The 23188-nt window shown below is 43.3% G+C and overlaps 2 protein-coding genes across 2 annotated transcripts in view; both read right to left on the bottom strand.

Moving 5' to 3' along the window:
• The window catches only part of LOC306975098 (uncharacterized protein), a gene marked incomplete at both ends in the record, with an annotated part of 221666 nt that overhangs the window by 12984 nt on the left and 185494 nt on the right, over window positions 1-23188 (bottom strand). The window contains 3 exons of the mRNA XM_079572518.1: window positions 11963-12083; window positions 13229-14907; window positions 14975-15030. Coding sequence (XP_079428644.1) covers window positions 11963-12083; window positions 13229-14907; window positions 14975-15030 — 1856 coding nt within the window. The remainder of the gene's footprint in view (window positions 1-11962; window positions 12084-13228; window positions 14908-14974; window positions 15031-23188) is intronic.
• Window positions 4543-11779, bottom strand: LOC306975101 (uncharacterized protein; the record flags this gene model as incomplete). The annotated part of the gene is made up of 4 exons (XM_079572521.1): window positions 4543-5842; window positions 7012-7632; window positions 7713-7815; window positions 11242-11779. The coding sequence occupies 4 exons, from the start codon at window positions 11777-11779 to the stop codon at window positions 4543-4545; spliced, it is 2562 nt and encodes an 853-aa protein (XP_079428647.1).

Here is a 23188-nt window from a genome sequence, read left to right as displayed (position 1 = left end):
TTTTCATAATTTTTTTCATAATTTTTTGTCAATTTTTAGTCATTTTTTGTAAATTTTTTCATCATTTTTTGTCAGTTTTTTGTCCAAGTTTTCTCACTTTTTTGCCACATTTCCATCATTGTTTTCGTCTCAGTTTTGTTGCTATTTTCTCACCTTTTTTCCAGAAGTTTTTGGACTGGGGTAAAGCCAAACTGGAGAAAATGTGCTCGGTTCAGGTGGGAGTTAAGGGGTTTAATTAGGCTGTTTTCAGTTGTGTCAGTGGGCAGAGTAAACAAAACTAATGAGAGTGGACAGAAAGTGGGAAAAACGAGCAACAAAAGTGGAGCCGAGTAACTGAATGGTGTTGGCTCTAAGGTTTATCTCTTCCACACGTGCATTGGCAGGAGTGACAAAAAAAGTGGGGGAGTTTGAAAGATCACAAAGCTTTGAGCAGCCTCTTCATGTCCACCTCCTTCTCCACAGTGTCCACAGTGTTTGAAAGGTGTTTATTCAATTCTTGCATTTTGAAGTTAAAAATTACATTTTGAATTAGCTGCTGCGGGAGTAAATGAGACCGATTCTCTCCATTTCTACACGAGACTGAAGACACTTATCCTGACTCTGTGACGAGTGACTCACTGTGGGAATGACCGTCTAATTTCAGCCAAAAAAGCCATTTGCCGTCCCGCTCTAACAATGATCAGGGCAAAACCCAGTCACAGATATTGGGGGCAACTCCATTTTAGAAATCTCCACATACCTACTGTAGGAGAAACACCCAGGCCATCAGAGAGACCCAGGACTAGAGCTGAAACAACTAATCCATTAATCGACGACTAATCGATTATTGAAATAGTCGACAACTATTTTAGTAATCGATTCATCGTTTTCTGGTTCACACAGACTGAAATACAGCAAAAATTACTTACTTATTATGAAAATGTAGTATTTTTGATGAAAACCTACTTTGTTTTTAATAGTTAGTGTCTGCAGTGTTTTTTACATTGTAAAGTTCATGAATATCTGTCTGTGTCTTGTCCAATCAGAAGCAGAATTAGTGCTAAGAGTCTTCAACAAACATGTACTTTAAAGGTTCACTGCGTAACATTTTGGACTATGCTCTCAAGGACCAGCTCGACACAGAAAATGCTATTTTTGCTGTGAATAATGAAAGAATGGATCTGGATGATGGCCTGACCTGTTTAACTCTCAATTCTGCTGACTTTAGTGGACGTCTCCATGGAAACGAGCTGGAGACGTACCCACTCCCGGTGATGTGACAGTCATGTTTTAGCAGAGGCGAGCCGCTCATGTTTGTTTGAGGTATTTTTCAACGGTGAAAATATCTATCGTAAAATAAACGCTTGCATTTCAGTTTGTTTTTTGGGTGAAATCTTACGCCGTGTGGTTTTAAGTTTACTCCATCAACACGTCCTCAAGCAGCAGCACTTTAGCCTCATGTGATAGAAAAGATTGAACAAATAAAAGTTTTCTTCAACATTCACAGCCGAGCGATTAATCGATTAAGCGTAAAAATAGTCGATAGATTAATCGATGACAAAATAATCGTTAGTTGCAGCCCTACCCAGGACACTCGGATAAACTCATGGATTTCCTCGGGTGTTCTAGGGTTAAGGCGGGGGGTCAGAGGTCAACAAAACCACTGCACCAGGGGAGTTACTTTCGGTCACAACCTTCGAGATAACGTTATATATCCTGTTTTTAATCTTATCTAATGTGGAGAAACTCATATAACGTTAGCATGTGATTAGCTAACTGTTGTAGCATTAGCCATGTGTTTATATCCGACTCTGCGCTTTGGAAAAACACCAGTTACTTTGAACGCACAGTATCTTCAACGTGAGTAAAAGTACCGACACACGTGACAGAGGAAATAACAGAAGTTTGTTTCTTCTCTAAAAGCTCGTTTCGCTTTGACAAAGACGTGGAAAAGCGGAGACTCACGCGCTCTGAGGAGAGTTTGGCCCAAAGACATGTTTACAAACTGTTCCTTTAGCTCCGGGCTGACCCTGCCCGGCGCTTCCGGGGTGTCACGGCGAAACCCGCGCCCCTGCCGGATTTCATCCCCCGCTGAAATGATGCCGCCTTCAAGTGCTCTGGGAAAGATGATCCTTCCCAGGTCTGAAGTGGAAATTAACCTCTTAACTCCCGCCTGAACCGAGAGGATCTTTTTCCTCACGTCATCACATTTTTTTCCCCATTATTTTTTTGTTGGGTATTAGAGTCATTTTTGTAACATTATTTTTGTCATTTTTTAAAATCACATTTTTGTCGTTTTTTTGTCGTTTTTTGTCACATTTTTGTCATTTTTTGGTCATTTTTTAATCAACTTCTTGTAACATTTTTGCCACTTTTTCATCAATGTTTTCTCACTTTTTTGTCACATTTCCATCATTGTTTTCGTCTCAGTTTTGTTGCTTTTTCACAGCTTTTTCCCAGAAGCTTTTGGATTGGGGTAAAGCCAAACTGGAGAAAATGTGCTCGGTTCAGGTGGGAGTTAAGGGGTTAATAAACATTTAAGTAGCTGCTAAAGGCTTCATAAAATCGCTGCTCTCTGTTGTGTTGAAAGGTCAAAGGTTATCAAATCTCAGGAACATAAATGATCCGTTTCCCAGTGGATAATACAGGGTGGTGTTCATGTGCAATTTTCTACTAAGCAAGTGATATTTACCATAATTATGAGAGCACCTGAAGGCAGCAGCAAGACTTCCTTCACATCCTTGGCTGATAATATTATTTAGACTCTTCTTATCGAGCACATGAGTTTCCACCGGACAATGAGCGACTGCGACGACGGCCCTGGAACAGTCAGGCAGATGAAATGGCCACGATGACAGTGTAAAATGTACTTTTTCAAGCTTTCCATCATGTTATTCTGTCATTCCCTCATTAAAAACATGGCTGAAGTGTTGCCTTGGCACATTCACGTGTTTTTGAGTAATCTGTAAAAACTCTGATGGCGGCCATTTTAGGGATAGGTTTGCCTGAGTCCTCCTAGGAACGCCCCCACCTCCTGGAGACGCCCCCGAGCCGAGTGACCAACCACTGCTCCTCAGCAGAACCCCCTCCCCACTGATGCCACAGACAGCGTGTGGAGGGGGCGTGTCTAAAGGCTCAGAGGTTCTTAAAGAGACAGAGGCCTATTTCAAGACATTCACTACAGCCATTTTGAGAGAGACATTTTATACGAGGCAGTTATTCTAATTTACTGCATTTACAGACCAACAGAAGGTTTGGTCATCATTGTAGTGAGATATAGACTGGTGCTATGGGACTGAAAAAAGCAGAATACCACCTCTTTAAAGGAAACACTTTCATGCACTTTAAATCTATAGAAATGGAGCGTCTACATTTAGTAGAGACGGCTTCAAGGACGCAGACGCAGTGTATCTGTGCAGGCGCCTGGTGGATAAGACTCTGGGTCAAAGTGTTCCAGCTCTCTCATACTAAACCCCCCCCCCCCCCCCCCCCCCCTCTCTCCCCCCAAACACAAGATAAGACCAAGGATGCATTCTTTATACATCACGCAGCTAAACCTGTTCTGTGTAACTGTCGGCCTGTCCTCCTGGAGAAGTGTTCGAATTTCTACCAGAGAAAACATTATGATACAAGAACATCGTCTGAAGTCACAGTGGAAACACTTTATTTTACAAACATTCAGACTTTTGTTTATCTGGGCTCAGGCGTTTCCTCTCGGTGCTCAGTTTGCCTCTGCTGAAGCTCTTTGTTCTTCACACAGACGGCGCTGGACTCTGGGACAGACCTGGAACATGAGCAAAAGCACAGATTTAACCTCTTAAGTCCCACCTGAACCACAGCACAGTTTCTCCAGTTTGGCTTTACCCAAATCTAAAAGCTTCTGGAAAACAAGCGCCAAAATAGAAATGAAAACGAGATGCAAACAAACAAAGAAGTTACAAAAACGCCATAAAACACTTACAAGAAAGTATCAGAAAATGGCTAAAAAAGCAGGAAACAAAAGTTCAAAAATCAGAAAAAAATGGTCAAAAAAGCAAAATAAAAATCAGAAAAAATGGTCAAAAAAGCAAAATAAAAAGCAGGGGAAAAAAAGTTCATAAATCAGAAAAAAATGTTCTAAAAATTGTCAAAAAATTGTCAAAAAATTGTCAAAAAATTGTCAAAAAATTGTCAAAAAAGCAAAATAATAAGCAGGAAAAAATGGTCAAAAAAGCAGAAAAAAATGGTTAAAAACAACAACAAAAAGCTGGAAAATGTGACATAAATAGAGCAAAGAAAGTGTCACAGTGATAACGACGCAGTCTCGCTTACAGATGAGGCACAGAGGAGAAGCTTTCAGATTTGGGGAAAGCTGAACATTATGGCGGGACTTAAGCGGTTAAAGGTGGAGCCTACACTGGCAGCTGCTCTTCCTCCTCTTTGATGACGACCTTCACGACCTCCTCTTCAGTCTGCGGAGTCTCGGGGGTTTCCTGCTCCAGACCCGGGCCAGGACTCGGCGAGCGCGTCCGGACACCTGCAGGAGACGACGGGAACTACATTATAAACAAACATGTCAGACTTTCATAAACGTTCCTGACCCGCTCGGCGCCACAGGACCCTGCAGCTCCTCTGGCCCAGTCCCTCCTCAGACTTCGTCCTTTCCAGCCGCGAAGAGCGCGTCCGAGCGGAAGCCTTTCCCCCGGCGTGTTTCTTCCTCACGTGGCACTTGAGCTCGCTCCCGAAACAAAAGACTTTCCCACAGACCGAGCAGCTGTAAGGTGCGTCTCCCGTGTGTCTCGCGTGTCTTTCCAAGTCCCTTTTGTCCCAGAATCTCTTCAGACAAACCGAGCACTGGTGCTTCTTCCCGTCGGCGCCGCCCTCCCCGGAGTGCGTCCTCATGTGTATTTTGACGCTGCTCTTTTGGGAGAATGACTTCTTGCAGACGGAGCAGCTGTAGGGTTTCTCTCCCGTGTGAACTCTGCTGTGCATCTGTAGCTGCTGCTTCGTCCAGAATCTCTTTGAACAAACCGAGCACTGGAGCTTCTTCTCGCCGCCTCCCGAGTGCGTCCTCATGTGCGACTGGAGGCTGCTCCTCTGGGCAAACGACTTCTCACAGACTGCGCAGCCGAAGGGTCTCTCCCCGGTGTGAATCGGACTGTGTATCTGCAGATTCTGTTTGGTCGTGAATCTCTTCAGACAAACTGAGCACTGGTGCTTCCTCTCGGCGCCGTTCGTGGTTCTCTTTCCCGCCCCCGTGTGGACGCTCATGTGTCTGCGGAGACTCTGCGTTCGATTGAAAGTCATCTCACAGACCGAGCAGCTGAAGGGTCTCTCTCCTGTGTGGATCCTGTTGTGTATTTGCAAGTCGTGCTTAGTCGTGAATCTCTTCAGACAAACTGAGCACTGGTGCTTCCTCTCGGCGCCGTCAGCGGCACTGCTGTGTTTCCTCACGTGTTTCCGGAGACTAGTTTTATGGTTGTATGTTTTCATACAGACTGAGCAGCTGTAGGGTCTCTCTCCAGTGTGAACTCGAACGTGTGTTTGTAAACTCTGTTCATTAGAATGTGTTTTCTGACAAAAAGGGCACCGGTGCTTCTTCCCCTTGGCTCCTCCGGCTCCTCCGGCTCCTGGCAGGTCCTCCTCGTCCACGGAGGCGCTCGACTCTGGTGCAGACTTGTGTTTTGGGGACAGAGCTGTGCTTTTTGCAGCTGAAGACCTGACTTGTTCCCAGTCGTCGTCAGTGTCAGACGAGTGCTCAGTTTGTCCCTCACTCTCTGAACTGTCCTCTCTCTGCGACTCCTCTCGGTGCTCAGTTTGTCTTTGCTGAAGCAGTGAGGACTCTTCTCTCTTCACACAGACGGCGCTGGACTCTGGGACAGACCTGAAACATGAATAAAAATGATTGTTTTAAAAAGATACAAAACTGAGGCACTCAAAGAAAAGCATTAGTAAAAGGCCTTTATTGCAGCCTGGCCTTTAGATTAAAACATTTCCTACGTGTTTCAGCCGTAAGGCCTTCGTCAGGGCAGGACTCGAGTGATGTGTGAGCAGCTTTTAAACTGTATGAAGTGGTCGCATGACCCATTTAAAATGCAGTGCCATGGGGTGTAGAGGATTCCCCATGATTACCCCATGGCTCTGCATTTTAAACACTCCAACCATGGACTGAACACCTTAAAAGCCTTTGGTGTAGATCACATCCCTGAGCCATTAAGAGGAGGCGACAGACTTAGTCTCCTGCAGAGGGAGTCCTTCTGGATCTACACTCTTAAAGCAACAGAGTGTCCAGGTCTCAATGGGGGACTGGACTTTACCCCTTTTCTTTAATGCTTCTGTTTATAGAAGATGTTTGTATGATTGTAAATCATTTGTACATCATCCTGATATGTATTTCTGTGTTCCTTGTATCTGAAATCCTGCTCATAGGATGTTCTGCATCAGCTGACTGAGTTCCAGCCCCTATGGGTCATGTGACCACTTCATACAGTTGAAAAGCTGCTCACACGTCACTCGAGTCCTGCCCTGACGAGGCCTTACGGCTGAAACGCGTAGGAAATGTTTTAATCTAAAGGCCAGGCTGCAATAAAGACCTTTTACTAATGCTTTTCTTTGAGTGCCTCAGTTTTGTATCTTTTTAAAGTCAAATGCTGATCCCTGCACTGAAGAGCACATCCAAGAAGCGCTTCTGCATGTTTTAGTTTGCTTAAAAATGATTATTGTTTGTTATTCGTAGTGATTATGTGTCAGTGAAATGAAGAGCCGTTAAATGTTTCCGGTAAAGTTACTTTAACTATACTTGAAACCTTTACTGGGATATTTATCATTTAAAACCAGAGCAGAACAATAATGTGTGGAAGATCTGCACATTTACAAGACGTATGAAAAATGTGGAATCGTTTCAAAAATTGGGAGAAATTATGGCAAAAATAATGAAAAATGTTTGACTTTTTTGGGGGGGAAATATTAGTAGTAAAAATGAGGGAAGAAAAAATAAGTAAAACGGCAAAAATGATCCCAGCCCGGGTGAAATGTGAAAGTGGTGGAACCTACACTGGCAGCTGCTCTTCCTCCTCTTTGATAACGACCTCCACGACCTCCTCTTCAGTCTCTGTGATTTCCCGTTTCCTCCGGTTCTCCTCAGACTCCGCTGTCAAAGGCGGTTCTTCTGATGCATGTTTTTTAAAATGTTCTTTGAGGGAAGAAGAACCGGGGAACTCCCTGTGACAGATGGAACAGTTAAAGGTCTCTGCGCAGCTGTGAGGCTCCTCCCCCGTGTGAGGCTCCTCCCCCGTGTGCGTCCTGCTGTGGTGCTTCAGAGACGTGTAATTCCCAAAGGTTTTCTCACAGACGGAGCAGCCGTATGGTTTCTCCCCGGTGTGGATCCTCCGGTGTGTTTTCAGGTTGCTCTTGTGGGAGAAGGTTTTCTGGCAGTCTGAACAGCTGAAGGGTCTGTGTCCGGTGTGAGTTCTCATGTGCAGAGCCAGGTGGCCGTTCCTGGAGAAAGTCTTCTCACAGAGCGAGCAGCCGTAAGGTCTCTCCCCCGTGTGGATTCGAGTGTGTTTTTTTAAGCTTGATTTGGTGGTGAATGACTTTTGACAGACAGAACACTGGTGCTTTTTCCCCTCAGCTCCGGACGTGTCTCCAGGTCGAACACTGGACTCCGGGATCGACCTGAAAAATGATTCAAAACAAACATTATAAAGAGTAAAGTGAGGATTTGTCAGTGAAACGTTGAAAGTGTTGGAGCCTACTCTGGCAGCCGCTCTTCCTCCTCCTCTTCCTCCTCCTCCTCTTTAATCTGTGGAGTCTCCGGGTTCAGACCGAGGCCAGGACTCAGCGAGGGCGTCTGAACACCTGCAGGAGACAGCGGGAGACAAAGCAGCTGTAAAGAATGTTGAGGTTTTATTAGTTTCTGTTTCAGTCGTCTTAAACTCTCCGTGAGCATCAAACCAGACTCACTTCAGAACTTCCTCAAACTCAGGGTGAGTCACTGGAATCAGATCTGCAGCTCTAAACTGACAGGTCGGAGTTCCTCAGGGCTCCACACTTGGACCCATGTTATTCTCATTATACGTCTATTACCCACCAAACATTTGCCGACGTATCATTACCCAGCTGAGGGTATGAGGCCGTACATAATAATAATAACAATAATCATAACAATAATAATAATAATAATGCATTGGTTTTCCTGGAGACTCAAAGACGCTTTACTTTGCATCATTTATTCATTCCAGACTTGGAGAAGGTGAGCTACTATTGTAGCCACAGCTGCCCTGAGGCAGACTGACAGAAGCGAGGCAGCCAGCTGCGACATCAGCCCCTCCCACTATCAATGTAATTTGTTCTTTTGTGATAAAATATTTGATTGTAATTTCATGAGCTTTTGCTTCAAACTCCTTTAGAGCAGAATTTCAACTCCTCAAATAAACAAATAAAGAAATAAACTAAAGTCATTCTCAGTGTCAGGGATTATTCCCGACCAAACATCTGTGCACCAGGTTAGCACTCGAGGTTTACACTCGGCTTCACAGCGAGAAGGTTCCGGGTTTGATCTCCGGTCTGTGGGGTTTGCATGTTCTCCCTCACCACTAAAACATGTACAATAGGCCAGGATGAAGTGAATGTAGTGACTGGTCGGTGTTTAGAGCGGCCGATGGCGCAGACTGGTCGCCTCGCTTCTGTCAGTCTGCCCCAATGGGCAGCTGTGGCTACAACAGCAGCTCATCAGCACCGAGTGTGGTCAGTGTGGGGCTTTGAGAAACTTGTCAACACAGGCTTGTAAAGCGCAACACAAGTGTAGCCTTTGTTATTGTTGCTGAAGCTGCAGAATTAACAGAATTAGCAAAAACATAAATAAATATAAATGAGCCCCAGTGTTTGTGACTTTAGGTTTGAGAAGAAAGATTGAATTCATGTTAAACATTATTAACTCACACAGTCTGTGCACGTGACGTCATGTCTCATGTGTTTGATCAAACTAATCATTAAAACCATTCAGAGAAAACAACATTAGCATAAAACATGTACAAGAGGCACAGACGCGGTGAATCCGGTGACTGGACTACATCTCCACGTGACGCTGTGATCACTTTCTCTGTCCTGTGTTTGTTCTTTTATGTGAGGAATAAACAGGTCTCAGCGGGAATGAGGATGATGTTCCAGTGGATCTGACTCACCCGCTCCCAAAGACATTCTTACGATCCGCCGTTAGCTTTAGCTCCGAGCTAACCCTCCCAGGACTCTTCCGGTTTGGTATGTGCGCATGCGCTGATGTGACCGCGTACCGTGACGTCATGCGTGAGATCACAAAGTCCCGTGATTTGTATGTATTTGACTTATTTGACTTATTTGAACGTTCTTTATTTAATTATAGTGATATATATAATGTATACGTACACTTAATTAAATAAAAATATATAACAAGACAATGAAGCTTCGTTTTTATTGTCAAGGTTAACAAGCTGGTCTTTGTGGGTGATCACAAGGCAGCAGAACATGAGGACCTCAGTAACAGGTGTGAAATGTGTGAAATGTGTGAGATGTGTTTAAGGTGCAGAGTTTCCATTTGTGTTGTGGAGATTGTGACATTTTAATGCTTTGGACTTTAGTTCTATGGGCAGTGAAACTGGAGGGTCAGTTAAAGAGGGGGTATTCTGCTTTTTTCAGTCCCACAGCACTAGTCTATATCACACTACAATGATGACAAACCTTCTGTTGGTCTGTAAATGCAGTAAATTAGAATAACTGCCTTGTATAAAATGTCTCTCTCAAAATGGCTGTAGTGAATGTCTTGAAATAGGCCTCTGTCTCTTTAAGAACCTCTGAGCCTTTAGACACGCCCCCTCCACACGCTGTCTGTGGCATCAGTGGGGAGGGGGTTCTGCTGAGGAGCAGTGGTTGGTTACTCGGCTGGTGACCAAAGCTCGGAGGCGTCTCCAGGAGGTGGGGGCGTTCCTAGGAGGACTCAGGCAAACCTATCCCTAAAATGGCCGCCATCAGAGTTTTTACAGATTACTCAGAAATACGTGAATGTGCCAAGGCAACACTTCAGCCATGTTTTTAATGAGGGAGTGACATAATAACATGACGGAAAGCTGGAAAAAGTCGATTTTGCATAATACCCCCCCTTTAACCATTTCAACTTTGACAGGAGCAATAGTATCCAAAACATTTAAGAGCCTGGATGTGTCAGAGTCAAAAAGATTATCAACATTAGAACATGGGGCATTTTCAAATCGGATCATCTCCATAAACCGTGTCCTTGTTGTATCGTTTATGAGTCTCTTTGAAGAACTCCAGGCCCAACCCCTGGTTTGGGTGAAACACACAGGTCAAAGAAAACACAAACATATATTTAAAAGCATGTACACACATGAGGCAAAGCGGAAACTGACGGTGAAAGATTTAGATGATCAGATTCCAGATGTTTTGGGTGTCCAAGAGCAAGGGCCACAGAGAGGTTTAACCCCTTAACTCCCACCTGAACCGAGCACATTTTCTCCAGTTTGGCTTTACCCCAATCCAAAAGCTTCTGGAAAAAAGCTGTGAAAATAGCAACAAAACTGAGACGAAAACAATGATGGAAATGTGACAAAAAAGTGAGAAAAAAAAAAAGGACAAAAAAATTTGACAAAAAATTGACAAAAAATAAAAAATAAAAGATTTAAAAAATGACAAAAAAAGTTACAAAATGAGTTGAATACCCCCCCCCCAAAAAATGATGTTTTGTAGATCTTAGCTTTCAAATGAGGCGTTACACTGGCCTACAGGATTTGGGTAAAGCTGAACTGGAGAAAATGCTCTCGGTTCAGGCGGGAGTTAAGAGGTTAAAAAGGGTGTAAGAAATGTGGGGAAAATTGGAATCCCCCCCCAAAAAAAAAAGAAATGGGGAAATGTTTTTTTTCTGACCTTTTGTGGCTAAAGGAAGTTTCTTGGTTGTTTCGCCTCAAATAAACGATACAAATGTGAAGAAACCAAGTCTTTAAAAGTACCGGTATTGAAACAAAAGTACTGGTCAGTCGTCCGTCCACTCGGCCCCTTCGTCGGCCCCCGGCACGTGTGTCCTCACGTGTTTTTGGAGGATATACTGTCGGGTGAAGGTTTTCTTACAGATGGAGCAGCTGAATGGTCTCTCGCCGGTGTGTGTTCTCATATGCGAGTCCAGTACACACTTTTGGGCAAAGGATTTCTCACAGATGGAGCAGCTGTAAGGTCTCTCTCCCGTGTGAATCCTGATGTGTCTTTGTAAACTCATCTTTCGGCCAAACGTCTTCTGACAGAAGGGGCACTCCTGCTGCTTCCCCTCCGCTCCGTCTTCCTTCTTCACCGGGGGGTTCTCCTCCGTGTGGGTCTTCATGTGGATTACAAACTTCCCCATCAGGCTGAAGGATTTATCGCAGGTTGAGCAGCTGTACGGTCTCTCTCCCGTGTGTGTCCTCATGTGCGTCTGGAGCACAGCCTTGTAGGTGAATGTTTTCTCACAGGTGGGGCAGCTGAAGGGCTTCTCACCCGTATGTGTTCTGCTGTGCACGTATAGATTGCCCTTCTGGGTGAATGTTTTGTCACAGACTGGGCAGCTGTACGGCCGCTCTCCGGTGTGAACTGTAACGTGTCTTCGTAGCATCTGCTTCGTCCCAAATCTCTTTTTACAAACCGAGCACTGGTTCTTCTTGCCCTCGGCTCCTCCGGCTCCTCCGGCTCCTCCGGCTCCTGGCAGGTCCTCGTCGTGGACAGAGGCGCTGGGCTCTGGTGCAGGCTTGGCTTTGGGGGGCGGAGCTGAGCTTCTGTCTGTGGTCTGGACTTGGTCTGTCTCCATCTGTTCTTCATCGGGCTCTGAGCTGACGTCCTGCCCCTGCGTTTCCTCTGGGTGTTGGAGCAGTGACGACTCCTCGCTCTTCACACAGACAGTGATGAACTCTGGGACTGACCTGAAAAAGGTTCAAAACATAGATGTAAAAGTGTAAAGTGAGTGTGACGTGTTTAAAGGGGCGGAGCCTACACTGGCAGCTGCTCTTCCTCCTGTTTGACGCTCTGCTCCTCTTCCTCCTCTTTAATCAGTGGAGTCTCTGGGATTCCCTGGTTCAGATCAGGGCCAGGACTCAGCGAGGGCTTCTGGACACCTGCAGGAGACAATGGGAAACACACTACTTTTGACCATGACTTTAGTTTAATAGGTTTATTTAATCCTTAAATCCTTAGCGAAGCTGTAGGAAAGTACAGTATTTTAACAAAATCCAACTGCAAAGTGTTTTATGGGTTGAAATAAAAAATAGTATTTTTTTTCCTGGAGTGAAGGTCACACCAGGCGAGAACAACCTCCTGAGACCCTGTGACCTCATACATTTTTGCCTCTTGACACAATGATAGTCACATCTGTACATCTTTGACCTGTTGGCCACATGTGGGGACACTGCCCACGCCATCTTGTGGTGATATCATAACATTACACCAATGTCAGTGAGAAGACGATGGCGGGAACATCAGCAAAATCCTTCGACACCAGTTCTCCAAAGAAAAATGATCCAGGTAAAAAATCTATCCCAATGATATGAATAAAAGACATTTATTTATGTCCAACACTGTCTCTTCATCATGTGGGGATTAAAATGTGACATATTTTAGTAATTGTAGCCGCTTGGACATCAGTGAATGTGAAGCTCTGGTTTGAGGACATTGGGACGAAATAACGTTATTTATTCTACCATGTGGTTAAACTTGGGACTATTTAGATGATTTACAGTTGTAAATAGTTATTGTAAGTGGCACATTTGCAGAGTCATGTTGTACAGTTCTAAATCTTATACTAAAATACTAAGTGGTAAATTGTCGTAGAAATAAACAATATAGCTAGCGTGCTACATAGCTAGCCTATTTAGCCCAGCCTCTATGATAGCCATCTGTCTCAGATGTAAATTTTAGTTTATTTTTTGTATATTTTTATTTTTTTCACGATCCGATACTGATATTCGATATCGGAACCGACACTGGAAAAAAATACGATATTGGGTATTGGCTACAAATATCCGATACTGAACCGATACCAGTTTTGGCTCTCTTGAAAAACACAACTTGTACTAACTAAATCTAAGTGAATATGGGCTGCATATCATTTTGAAGCTCTGGTGAAAGATTTGTGGATAATCTTTACGAAAGCCGCTGTTTTCCTGATGTGTCTTTTGTTTTGCTTTGAGGGAGATGTAAACAGTGAAACTTAAAAACACCGGAGTCTGACTTTTAACACCGGCCGTAAAAGGCAGAGACTCACCCGCTCTGAGCTGCAGGTCCATCGGGTCCATCGGGTCCGGGAGCTGCTGTTTCCTCTGGTTCTCCTCTTTGGAGCCGCTCAGTTCCTCCTCAGACTCCGCCGTCGTCCTTTCCGACAGCGAAGTGTTCAAACCGGCGGGAGCTTTTCCTGCTGCGTGTGTTTTTAAATGTTCTTTGAGGGAAGAATAGTCATGGAAATCCCTCCGGCAGGCGGAGCAGCTGAAGGCGGCGTCTCCGGCGTGAGTCTTCATGTGCTCTTCGAGGCTGCACTTTTGCTTAAACATCTTAGGGCAGAGCGAGCAGCCGAAAGGTCTCTCCCCGGTGTGCGTCTTCATGTGCGAATCCAAATGACCCTTCTGTGTGAATGTTTTCGTACACCGTGAACATCTGTACGGTTTCTCGCCTGTGTGCGTCCTCTTGTGGACCTTCAGAGAGGAAACGTCGCTGAACTCTTTCTTACAAACAGAACAGCCGTACGGTTTCTCCCCCGTGTGCGTCCTCATGTGCGCCACAAGGTTGCTACTGAAGGAGAACGTTTTGCTACAGGTGGCGCAGCTGTACGGCTTCTCCCCGGTGTGCGCTCGCATGTGGGACTTGAGCTCGCTCTTGAAGCAGTAGGCTTTGTCGCAGACGGAGCAGCTGTACGGCTTGTCCCCCGTGTGAACCGTCACGTGCTTCTGCAGACACTGCTTCGAGCTGTACGTCTTCCGACAGAACGGACACTCGTGCTTCTCCCGCTCGGCTCGGCCCGCCGCGCTCGCCCCCGTGTGCTTCCGCATGTGCGTCTGCAGGTAACCCTTCTGGACGAACGCTTTGTCGCAGACGGAGCAGCTGTACGGCTTCTCCCCCGTGTGAACCCGGACGTGTCGCTCTAAATCCTGCTTGGTCCAAAACCTCTTCCGACAAACCGAGCACTCGTGTTTCTTCGCGTCGGCTCCGGGGTCGGCGTCGTCTCGTCGCTCTTCTCCCGCGTGCGTCCTCATGTGCGTCTGGAGATTCCCCTTTTGCGAAAACGTCTTCTCGCAGACGGAGCAGCTGTAAGGTTTCTCCCCCGTGTGCGTCCTCATATGCGAATCGAGGTTCGTTTTGTGGGCAAATGTTTTGGAGCAAAGCGGACAGTCGTAGGGTCTCTCCCCGGTGTGAACGCGACTGTGTTTCTGTAAATATTGTTTGGTTCCGAATTTCTTCTGACAGACGGAGCACTGGTGTTTCCTCTCGGCTCCGGCACCGGCGCCCTCTTTCGTGTGCTTCCTCTCGTGTTTCCGGAGAGTGCAGTTCTGAGTGTAGGTTTTGTCGCAGACGGAGCAGCTGTAGGGTCTTTCGCCGGTGTGCACTCTCACGTGTCTTTGTAAACCCTGCTTAGTGCAGTGCGTCTTCTGACAGAAAGGGCACTGGTATTTCCTCCTCTGGTGCTTTTGCTCGGCTCCATCGGCTCCTGACTGGTCGTCGTCGCTGACGGAGGCGCCGGTCTCGGGTGCAGGCTTGTTTTCAGGGGATAGAGCCAGGTTTGGTCCAGCTGAAGCAGCGAGAGGAGGTTCCCAGTCAGTGTCAGACGACTGTTCGGTGTTTGCCTCGCTCTCTGAACTGTCCTCTCCCTGCGTTTCCTCTCGGTGCTCAGTTTGTTGAAGCGGTGAGGGCTCTTCTCTCTTCACACAGACAGCCCTGGACTCTGGGACAGACCTGAAACATGATCAAAAACATAGATTTAAAAGTGTAAAGTGAGTGTGTTTAAAGCGGTGGATCCTACACTGGCAGCTGCTCTTCCTCCTGTTTGACGCTCTGTTCCTCTTCTTCCTCTTTAATCTGTGGAGTCTCTGGGTTTTCCTGCTTCAGTTCAGGACCAGGACTCAGCGACGGCGACTGGACACCTGCAGGAGACAGTGGGAATACAGTAAAGCTCTTTATTTGTCCACAGAGAGTCTACAAGTGCCTTTGCTCTCCGTCGTTACTTGTCTCTTACTGACTGACTCAGCTCACACTGAATTGAGTTTGGGATCGTCGCTTCATGTTTTAGCAAACCCTGAATCCATTGTTTAGTTTTGATAAACGTTGTGTGTGTTTGCAGCAACAATCATCAATGTTTTGTTCATTAGTGTCAATAAAAACGCTTTCAGAAAATGTTACATGATGTCCTAATCGAGTTATGTTCCCTAATGAAAGCAGGTACAATGTAAATAAAATTGGCCCTAGCACTGAACCCTGTGGCACACCACCAGGACTGAAGCTAGTCCGGCTTCAGCTGCAGATAACAGGTCAGCGGTAACTTTAACTAAGGCGTTCTCTGTGCAGTGATAAGTTCTGTACCCTGACCGACATCTTTCAAATAAACCATTGTCCTGTAGGTGGCGACAAAGCTGCTTAGCCACTAACAAGTCCTCTCTGTGATTGATCTAAAGCAGCAGAACTCACTTCCTTTGCCTTTTACTTTTTGACAAATAAATTAAACAAATCAAACTTTTTTTTTCCCAGACGTAAATTAACCTCTTAACTCCCGCCTGAACCGAGAGCATTTTCTCCAGTTTAGCTTTACCCAAATCCTGTAGGCCAGTGTAACACCTCATTTGTCACATTTTTTGTCACATTTTTGTCACATTTTTTGTCCCATTTTTTGTTTTTTTTGTCACATTTTTTGTCACATTTTTTGTCTTTTTTGTCACATTTTTTGTCACATTTTTTTGTCATTTTTTGTCTTTTTTTTTGTCACATTTTTTGTCATTTTTTGTAAAATTTTTTGACAAATTTTTGTCACATTTTTTGTCTTTTTTTTGTCTTTTTTTGTCGCATTTTTTGTCTTTTTTTGTCACATTTTTTGTCTTTTTTTTGTCTTTTTTTGTCTCATTTTTTGTTACATTTTTTGTTACATTTTTTGACAAATTTGTGTCAAATTTTGTTGTCTTTTTTTAAATAATTTTGTTGTCATTTTTGTCACATTTTTTGTCACATTTTTTTTTTGTGTGTCTTTTTTTAAATAAATTCTTTGTCATTTTTTTGTCCGTTTTTTGTCAAACTTTTCTCACTTTTTTGTCACATCTTCATCATTGTTTTCGTCTCAGTTCTGTCGCTTTTTCACACCTTTTTCCCAGAAGCTTTTGGATTGGGGTAAAGCCAAACTGGAGAAAATGTGCTCGGTTCAGGTGGGAGTTAAGGGGTTAAAGGAAATTTCCAAGGAAAGTTCCAAAAAGAATCTTCAGACTCCGCATTCCCAAAAGTAGCAGCACAAGGAAGTAATGAGAGGCCCAGCACTTTCCACCGTATGGTTTCCATCAAGGCTAATCTTCATCACGGTTTAGGCCCAGTTCTTCCTCGTGATGCTGCGTTTAGGAAACCACTGCTTTTTCTGCACGACATGAGAAACATTGATCAAAACGACACTAAATCAGAGACAAAACAAGACTAAAAATGAATAGGTCGGTTTACCGTTACATTTTTTTCCGATACCGATACCTGAATTATACTTTTATCGATTCCTATACTAAAATATCTAGAACCAAACAGAACAATGATCAGGATGTCTGTGGGGCATTAGAAGTCATTAATGAACTATGTCAAAATTAAGGCATTAAAAGCATTGGATTCAAACTGACATCAGGTATAAATGTAAAACCCACTCAGTGACAAACTGTTTTTACTGTAGACATAAAACACAAAAACATTTAGTCTAAAACTAAATCCGCTGCAGTTTTGATTGAAGTTTCCCATTGAGTCCAGTTTAGTTCTGAACATCAACATTCCCCCTCGTTTCTCTGTTTGGTGGGATGTTTATGAATTATGCCAAGATTTGGGGGATTTGTTACAGTCTTATGTTCATTTACATGCGCTGTCCTGACCAAATAAATACATTAAAATGGCATTAAAAAGTGTCAAATTTGACTTACTGCCACCTGTAAAAACCCTGAATAATGTAAACTTATTCCATAAAATAATCTTTATTTCAAATGTATTTGAGCTGAAACAACCAAGTCACTTCCTTTAATGTTGCCCCTGGACCAACAGGGACTCCAGGAGAACCCAGGCTGCGTCCGAAACGAGCAGATCGGTCAGAGCTCTTATGCCAAACCGGATGTGCGTTAGCGTCCGCCATGACAAGATGCTTCCGAATTGGGCTGTCAGTTAGGAAGTAGTTAGGAAAAGGAGCCTCGGTGCTAACTAGCATAGCCACTTTAGCATAGGGACCTCTGGTGCTAACTATCATAGCCACTTTAGCATAGGGACCTCTGATGCTAACTATCACAGCCACTTTAGCATAGGGACCTCTGGTGCTAACAATCATAGCCACTTTAGCATAGGGACCTCTGGTGCTAACTATCATAGCCACTTTAGCATAGGGACCTCTGGTGCTAACTATCATAGCCACTTTAGCATAGGGACCTCTGGTGCTAACTATCATAGCCACTTTAGCATAGGGACCTCTGATGCTAACTATCACAGCCACTTTAGCATAGGGACCTCTGGTGCTAACTATCATAGCCACTTTAGCATAGGGACCTCTGGTGCTAACCAACTGTGATTGGGAGCTATGTGCCGTCCCACAAGCCACTGCGCCAAACCCCCCCACCCCCCTCGCCCCCACCCTCAGTGATTCATGCGCAACCTGTTGATTGACAGGAGCACATTTAATAATAAAAATAATAATAATAAAAAATAAGACACTGGACACTAGGGGGCGACATGCACTTTTGTTTGGCCTCACTCCAGCAATAACTTTAAAGAAGAAGAAAAACAGCTGTTGGTGATGTCACTTCCCTTTCCCCTGTTTAAGGACGGACGGATTGTTCAAAATGCTGCTGAAGCTCTAGTTCACTAACTGCACAGATCTAACAGGTGACCCATGAAAGGTTAAGGGTCAGAGGTCAGTGTTAGAGCTTAGAGGCTGTAATGTGATGGTTTCAGACGCAGCCCTAAACTGGTTCTTTCAAAACCAAACTGGTCTCATTTCACAGTACCCGCCCTAAAAATGAACTGTGGAAAGACAGTATTTTGATATCGCAGGGTCAAACGACTACATGTCTTTCATTTACAATTACTTATAAAGGTTTGCTGAAGAGTCATTTCCATTGCGATGTTGGACTAGATACAAAAAGCTCTGGATACAGATCAAAAATACTTTATACATTTGCCAATCGTTTTAATAAGCAGCGAGTCCAGTCAGTTTCAGTGTTTACAGAATACACTGCACAATTTTGACTCACATTTTCTTTACCAAAAGCACTGGAATAATCTTCATCATACAGATATTCTCCTGTAGACATTAGTGTTGTAGTCGCTTGTTGTGTTTGGGGTCACGGTCACAAACTGAGACAGATCCATGTCTTCACTTTATTATTATTATTTTCTTTGAGGCCTGTGTGTCTCGTGTTTCTGTCATTCGTTAAAAGCGACCTGTGTGGACGAGTGAATAGAAGTGTGTGATGTTACGGACCGGTGTGAATAAACCTGCTCTTGTTGACAATAAACCGTGAGAAATAAACGTGTTTTTCCTTTAAAGGCTGAGATTCGCGTTAACTCAGAGGATAAACAGCAGAGACTCACCCGCTCTGAGCCGCGTTTGGCCCAAAGACATGTTGTTGTTGTTGTTGTTAGCTTTAGCTCCGAGCTAACCTTCTCCAGGGCTTCCGGTTTGCCGTGTGCGCATGCGCATCTTCAATGGAGACCATTACCGCTTGACCAGAAATGTTTAACCTCTTAACTCCCACCTGAACCGAGCACATTTTCTCCATTTTGTCTTTATATGGGGGATCAGAACAATAAATACATTGATAAAATAATAAATAAATATATATTGAATTAATGATTATTAAAATATCACTGCAAATGCTGAAATCAACATGCAACCTTTGGGTTAACATTAACAAATAAAGTTCTATAATGTTTTTTGCTGCCTAAATGATTCAGTAATAATAGTTATTGAACGTCTCTTTAGAAAAAATAAAGACATATAATTATTTTCTGTCTGCATTTATTTATTCTTTCATTTATTAAAGTCGACACTTTACTTACCAATGACTGTCGCCCCATTCATTTGCATTTCAAAAAAGGTGACCAACACAATTAAATATAATATTTCCTCTAAAACATATGAGGAACAGCCTGACAGTCGCGGCGGCTCTCACTTATTTCAACGCCAGGATAATCCCTCACTTTACTTACTGTTTATCCAGCTCACAGGCAAAGGAGACCAGGCTCAGACCACTCAGATCCGTGTATAATCAGGCTTTAAAGGCACCACTTCATCATCATCATTGCAATATCCTGAGTAAGTACAAACTGCTCAGTTTTGACAATCTCATTTTGTACAATAATCTAAGAACTATATTCAAAATCACCAATAACGCAGCTCCACCACCACTGAAGAACTTTGTCAGACTTTGTTCTGAGCAAAATACAAGAGCTAGTCGATCCACTGCAAACAATAACTGTGTCATACCAAAAAGATCGTCGGCCTTTGCACGATGAGCCTCCTTCCAGACCGTCTGAAACTGTACATTTTAGATCATCAGTCGTGTCAGCATTAATGAATGTGTTGTAAACTATAGAGATTGTTTAGTTTTTTTTGTGTGTGCACTTTTAGGAAGAGCATAGAACGTATTTTATATAGTGATTTTATTGTAGATTGGATTTATAGATTGTAATTGTAATGTTTTATGTTCACACCTGTCCAGGGACTGCGGATAGAAAAGTCTATAATAAGTCTAAAATCTGCTACAAACCATCTCCTCTTGTAAAGACTAATGTTCTGTACTTTGTCCCTGTTTCAATAAATAATGATTATAATAATAAGCAATAATAATAATAATAGAACAAAGAGTCCAGACTAAAAAAAACTTTATATTAACTGCTGTAATGCAGGAAAGAAAAATGCAAATTACAGAGACATAATTGATAAGCAAAGAAATGATCAAGTATAAAAATAAACTGTTACTGACATAAATATAAGACATTTGTAAGAACATTGAATCTTTCCATTTTGAAATGTTTAGGCTTAAACATGGACAAAGGAGATGCAGAGGTTTAAATGCAGGGGGTTATTTTGACTTCTAAGATATTTATTACCTAAAGAAAACACTGGAGTCTGTAGGAGCTATTTTAAGTTGGACATGGAGACTGTATTTTGATATTCAGATTCATTTCACACCAAAAATACATCAAATCTGAAATATTGTCTGAAAATCATCCCCCACTTTGGGAATCACCAGTGTAGATCCAACATTTCTTTGTTTCCAAACCAAGAAAGCCATAGAAGTATAAACATTATGCAGCTGCTCCTCCTCCTCTTTATTCTGTGGAGTCTCTGGGATTTCCTGGTTTCAGACCCGGGACAGGACTCAGCGAGGGGATCAAAACGGCTGCGGGACACAATGGAAGACAAATAATAGATGGGGTTCTGTTAAACACGACCAGCATGAACACGAACACGACTCACCCACGCTGTGCTGCAGGTCCACGGGGCTCAGAGCGAAGTCCAGGAGCTGCTGCGTCCTCTGCTTCTCCTCCTCTGGCTCCTCCTCAGACTCCGCCGTCGTCCTCGAGCCGTGCGTCCTCATGTGAGCGTTGAGGTTGGACGTGTGGACAAACGCTTTGCCACAGAGCGAGCAGCTGTAGGGTTTCTCTCCCGTGTGCACGGCCGTGTGTCTCTGCAAATCCTGTCTGGTCCAGAATCTCTTTGTGCAAACCGGGCACTGGTGTTTCCTTCCTGCCCTGTCCTCGCTGTGGACGGCGGCGCTCGCAACACACGAGTGGGTTCTCATGTGTCGTTTGAGGGACATCTGCTGGGTAAAGTCTCTCTCACACACGGAGCAGCTGTAAGGCCTCTCCCCCGTGTGCAGGCGGAGGTGCGCGTTCAGAGTCGCCTTTTGGGCAAACGTCGCCTTGCAGATCGAGCAGCTGAATGGTTTTTCCCCCGTGTGTGTCCTCATGTGGGAATCCAGCGCATACTTTTGAGCAAACGTGTTCTCACAAACTGGGCAACTGTAAGGTCTCTCTCCTGTGTGGATTCTAATGTGTCTCAGTAAATTACGCTTCCTGGCAAACGTCTTTTGACAAAAAGGGCACTCCTCTTTCTTGCCCTCGGCTTCTGGTGTGTCTCCAGTGTGGACGTCGTTGTCAGTGTCAGATGAGAGCTCAGTGTGTCCCTCAGTCTCGGAGCCGACGTCCCCTCCCTGGGTTTTCTCTCGGCGCTCAGGCAAAGCACTGAAGAATGATTCAAACATACATTTAAAAGTGTATTGTGTGTTTTTGTCAGTAAAAAGTGGTTGTGAGGAAAAAAATAATGTCAACCTCTTAACCCCCAGTTCAAAACCTTACCCAAATCTAAAAGTTTTTTTTTTTGTTTAAAATGGGTGCTGTGGATACTAATTTATGTATAAAATGTCAGGCAGCTGAGGGAACCTTGGTTCATCTTTTGTGGGAATGTCCAAGGGTAAAGGAGTTGTGGACAAAAACAACAAACGAAGCCATGTCATATCTACATATTGATATTCCAATGACTCCGCAAACTTGCATCCTTGGAGACCTACATCAATTTAGTAATGTTTCATCAACGAAAAAGAATGCATTTTTATCATTATGCATTATAACCAAAAGAATAATTTTGAGAAAATGGATAGATAATGACTGTCCGACGATATCAGTAGAAAAAACAGCTTTTAGATTTATATAATCAGGAATCCGATTATCTGGAACATGGATCCATTACATGAATTTATCTTGAGTGTTAATTGAATGTACGTTCCTTTTTTCTTTTATGTGAATGGAATTGTCCTCACTAATATTAATATTGATATTATCATCTGTAAATATTGTTGCGGGTGGTAGTAACGGATAAAATATGGGAGTCATTGTGGCACTGTTAGTAGAAAGTTTTACTGCTGTTCATTATTTATGTATTCATGACTGTGTGTATGTGTATATGTATATGTGTATGTATGTATATATATATATGTGTTTATGTATGAATGTACGTGTATGTATATATGTGTGTGTGTATGTCTATATACATGTGCACATATCGGTATTGTTCTTGTTTTTATGTGTTAACTTGAGCCCTTTAGTATATACAGTATATGTCTTCTCTATAGCTTTGTAAAAATGTTTTATACACAAAGTGTAAATGGATTGGTTGTGGGGTATTTAGTATTTTTCATTTTTTTAAATTATTATTATTATTATTATTATTTTATTTTTTTCTTCTTTTCTTTTCTCTGTTGAGGTTTCCTTATATGTTTATATCCTTTGTAAATGTATTGAATAAAAAAATAAATTTAAAAAAATCTAAAAGTTGACATCAGTGTGACATCAGCCAGTGTGACGCCTCATTTGAAAGCTAAGACCTATAAAACTGTGTGTTCTTGTAGTGTTTTCGTCTCTTTATTTGTTTGGTTTTCATTGCTTTTTTGTTGTCATGTTTTTGTGGCTCTTTTTTTGCCTTTTCATCACTTTTTAATGGTGTTTCTGTCACTTGTTTATTGTGTTTTTGTCGCTCTTTTGTCGTTTTTTTTGGGTGTATTCTCATCTTCGTTTTCGATGCTATTTTGACACTTTTTTCAACAAGCTTTTAGATTTTAGGAAACTGTGAAGAAACGTGCCTGACTCAGGTTAAGACGTTAAACTATTGTCTCTTGGTTTTATATTTGTGTTGCTGAACATTTGACTTTTACTTCTGCCAAGAGACAATAGCAGATGTTCATTAATATGCACTGTCCAATTAAATAAATAAATAAATGAATGAATGAATAAATGAATGAATGAATGAATAAGAAGTGTTGGAGCCTACACTGGCAGCTGCTCCTCCTCCTGTTTGACGCTCTGCTCCTCTTCCTCCTCTTTAATCTGGGGAGTCTCTGGGATTTCCCTCTTCAGACCGAGGCCTGGACTCAGCGAGGGCGACTGAACACCTGCAGGAGACAGAGAGAAACAAAGTGAAGCTCTTCATTTGTCTGCACACTTACAGCTATTCTCTTTGTCC

Source organism: Gobius niger, assembly GCF_951799975.1.
Source record: "Gobius niger genome assembly, chromosome: 15".
NCBI classification, from domain to species: Eukaryota; Metazoa; Chordata; class Actinopteri; order Gobiiformes; family Gobiidae; genus Gobius; species Gobius niger.
Note: the sequence above shows the minus strand (reverse complement) of the source record. Positions and strands in the feature narration are given on the sequence as shown.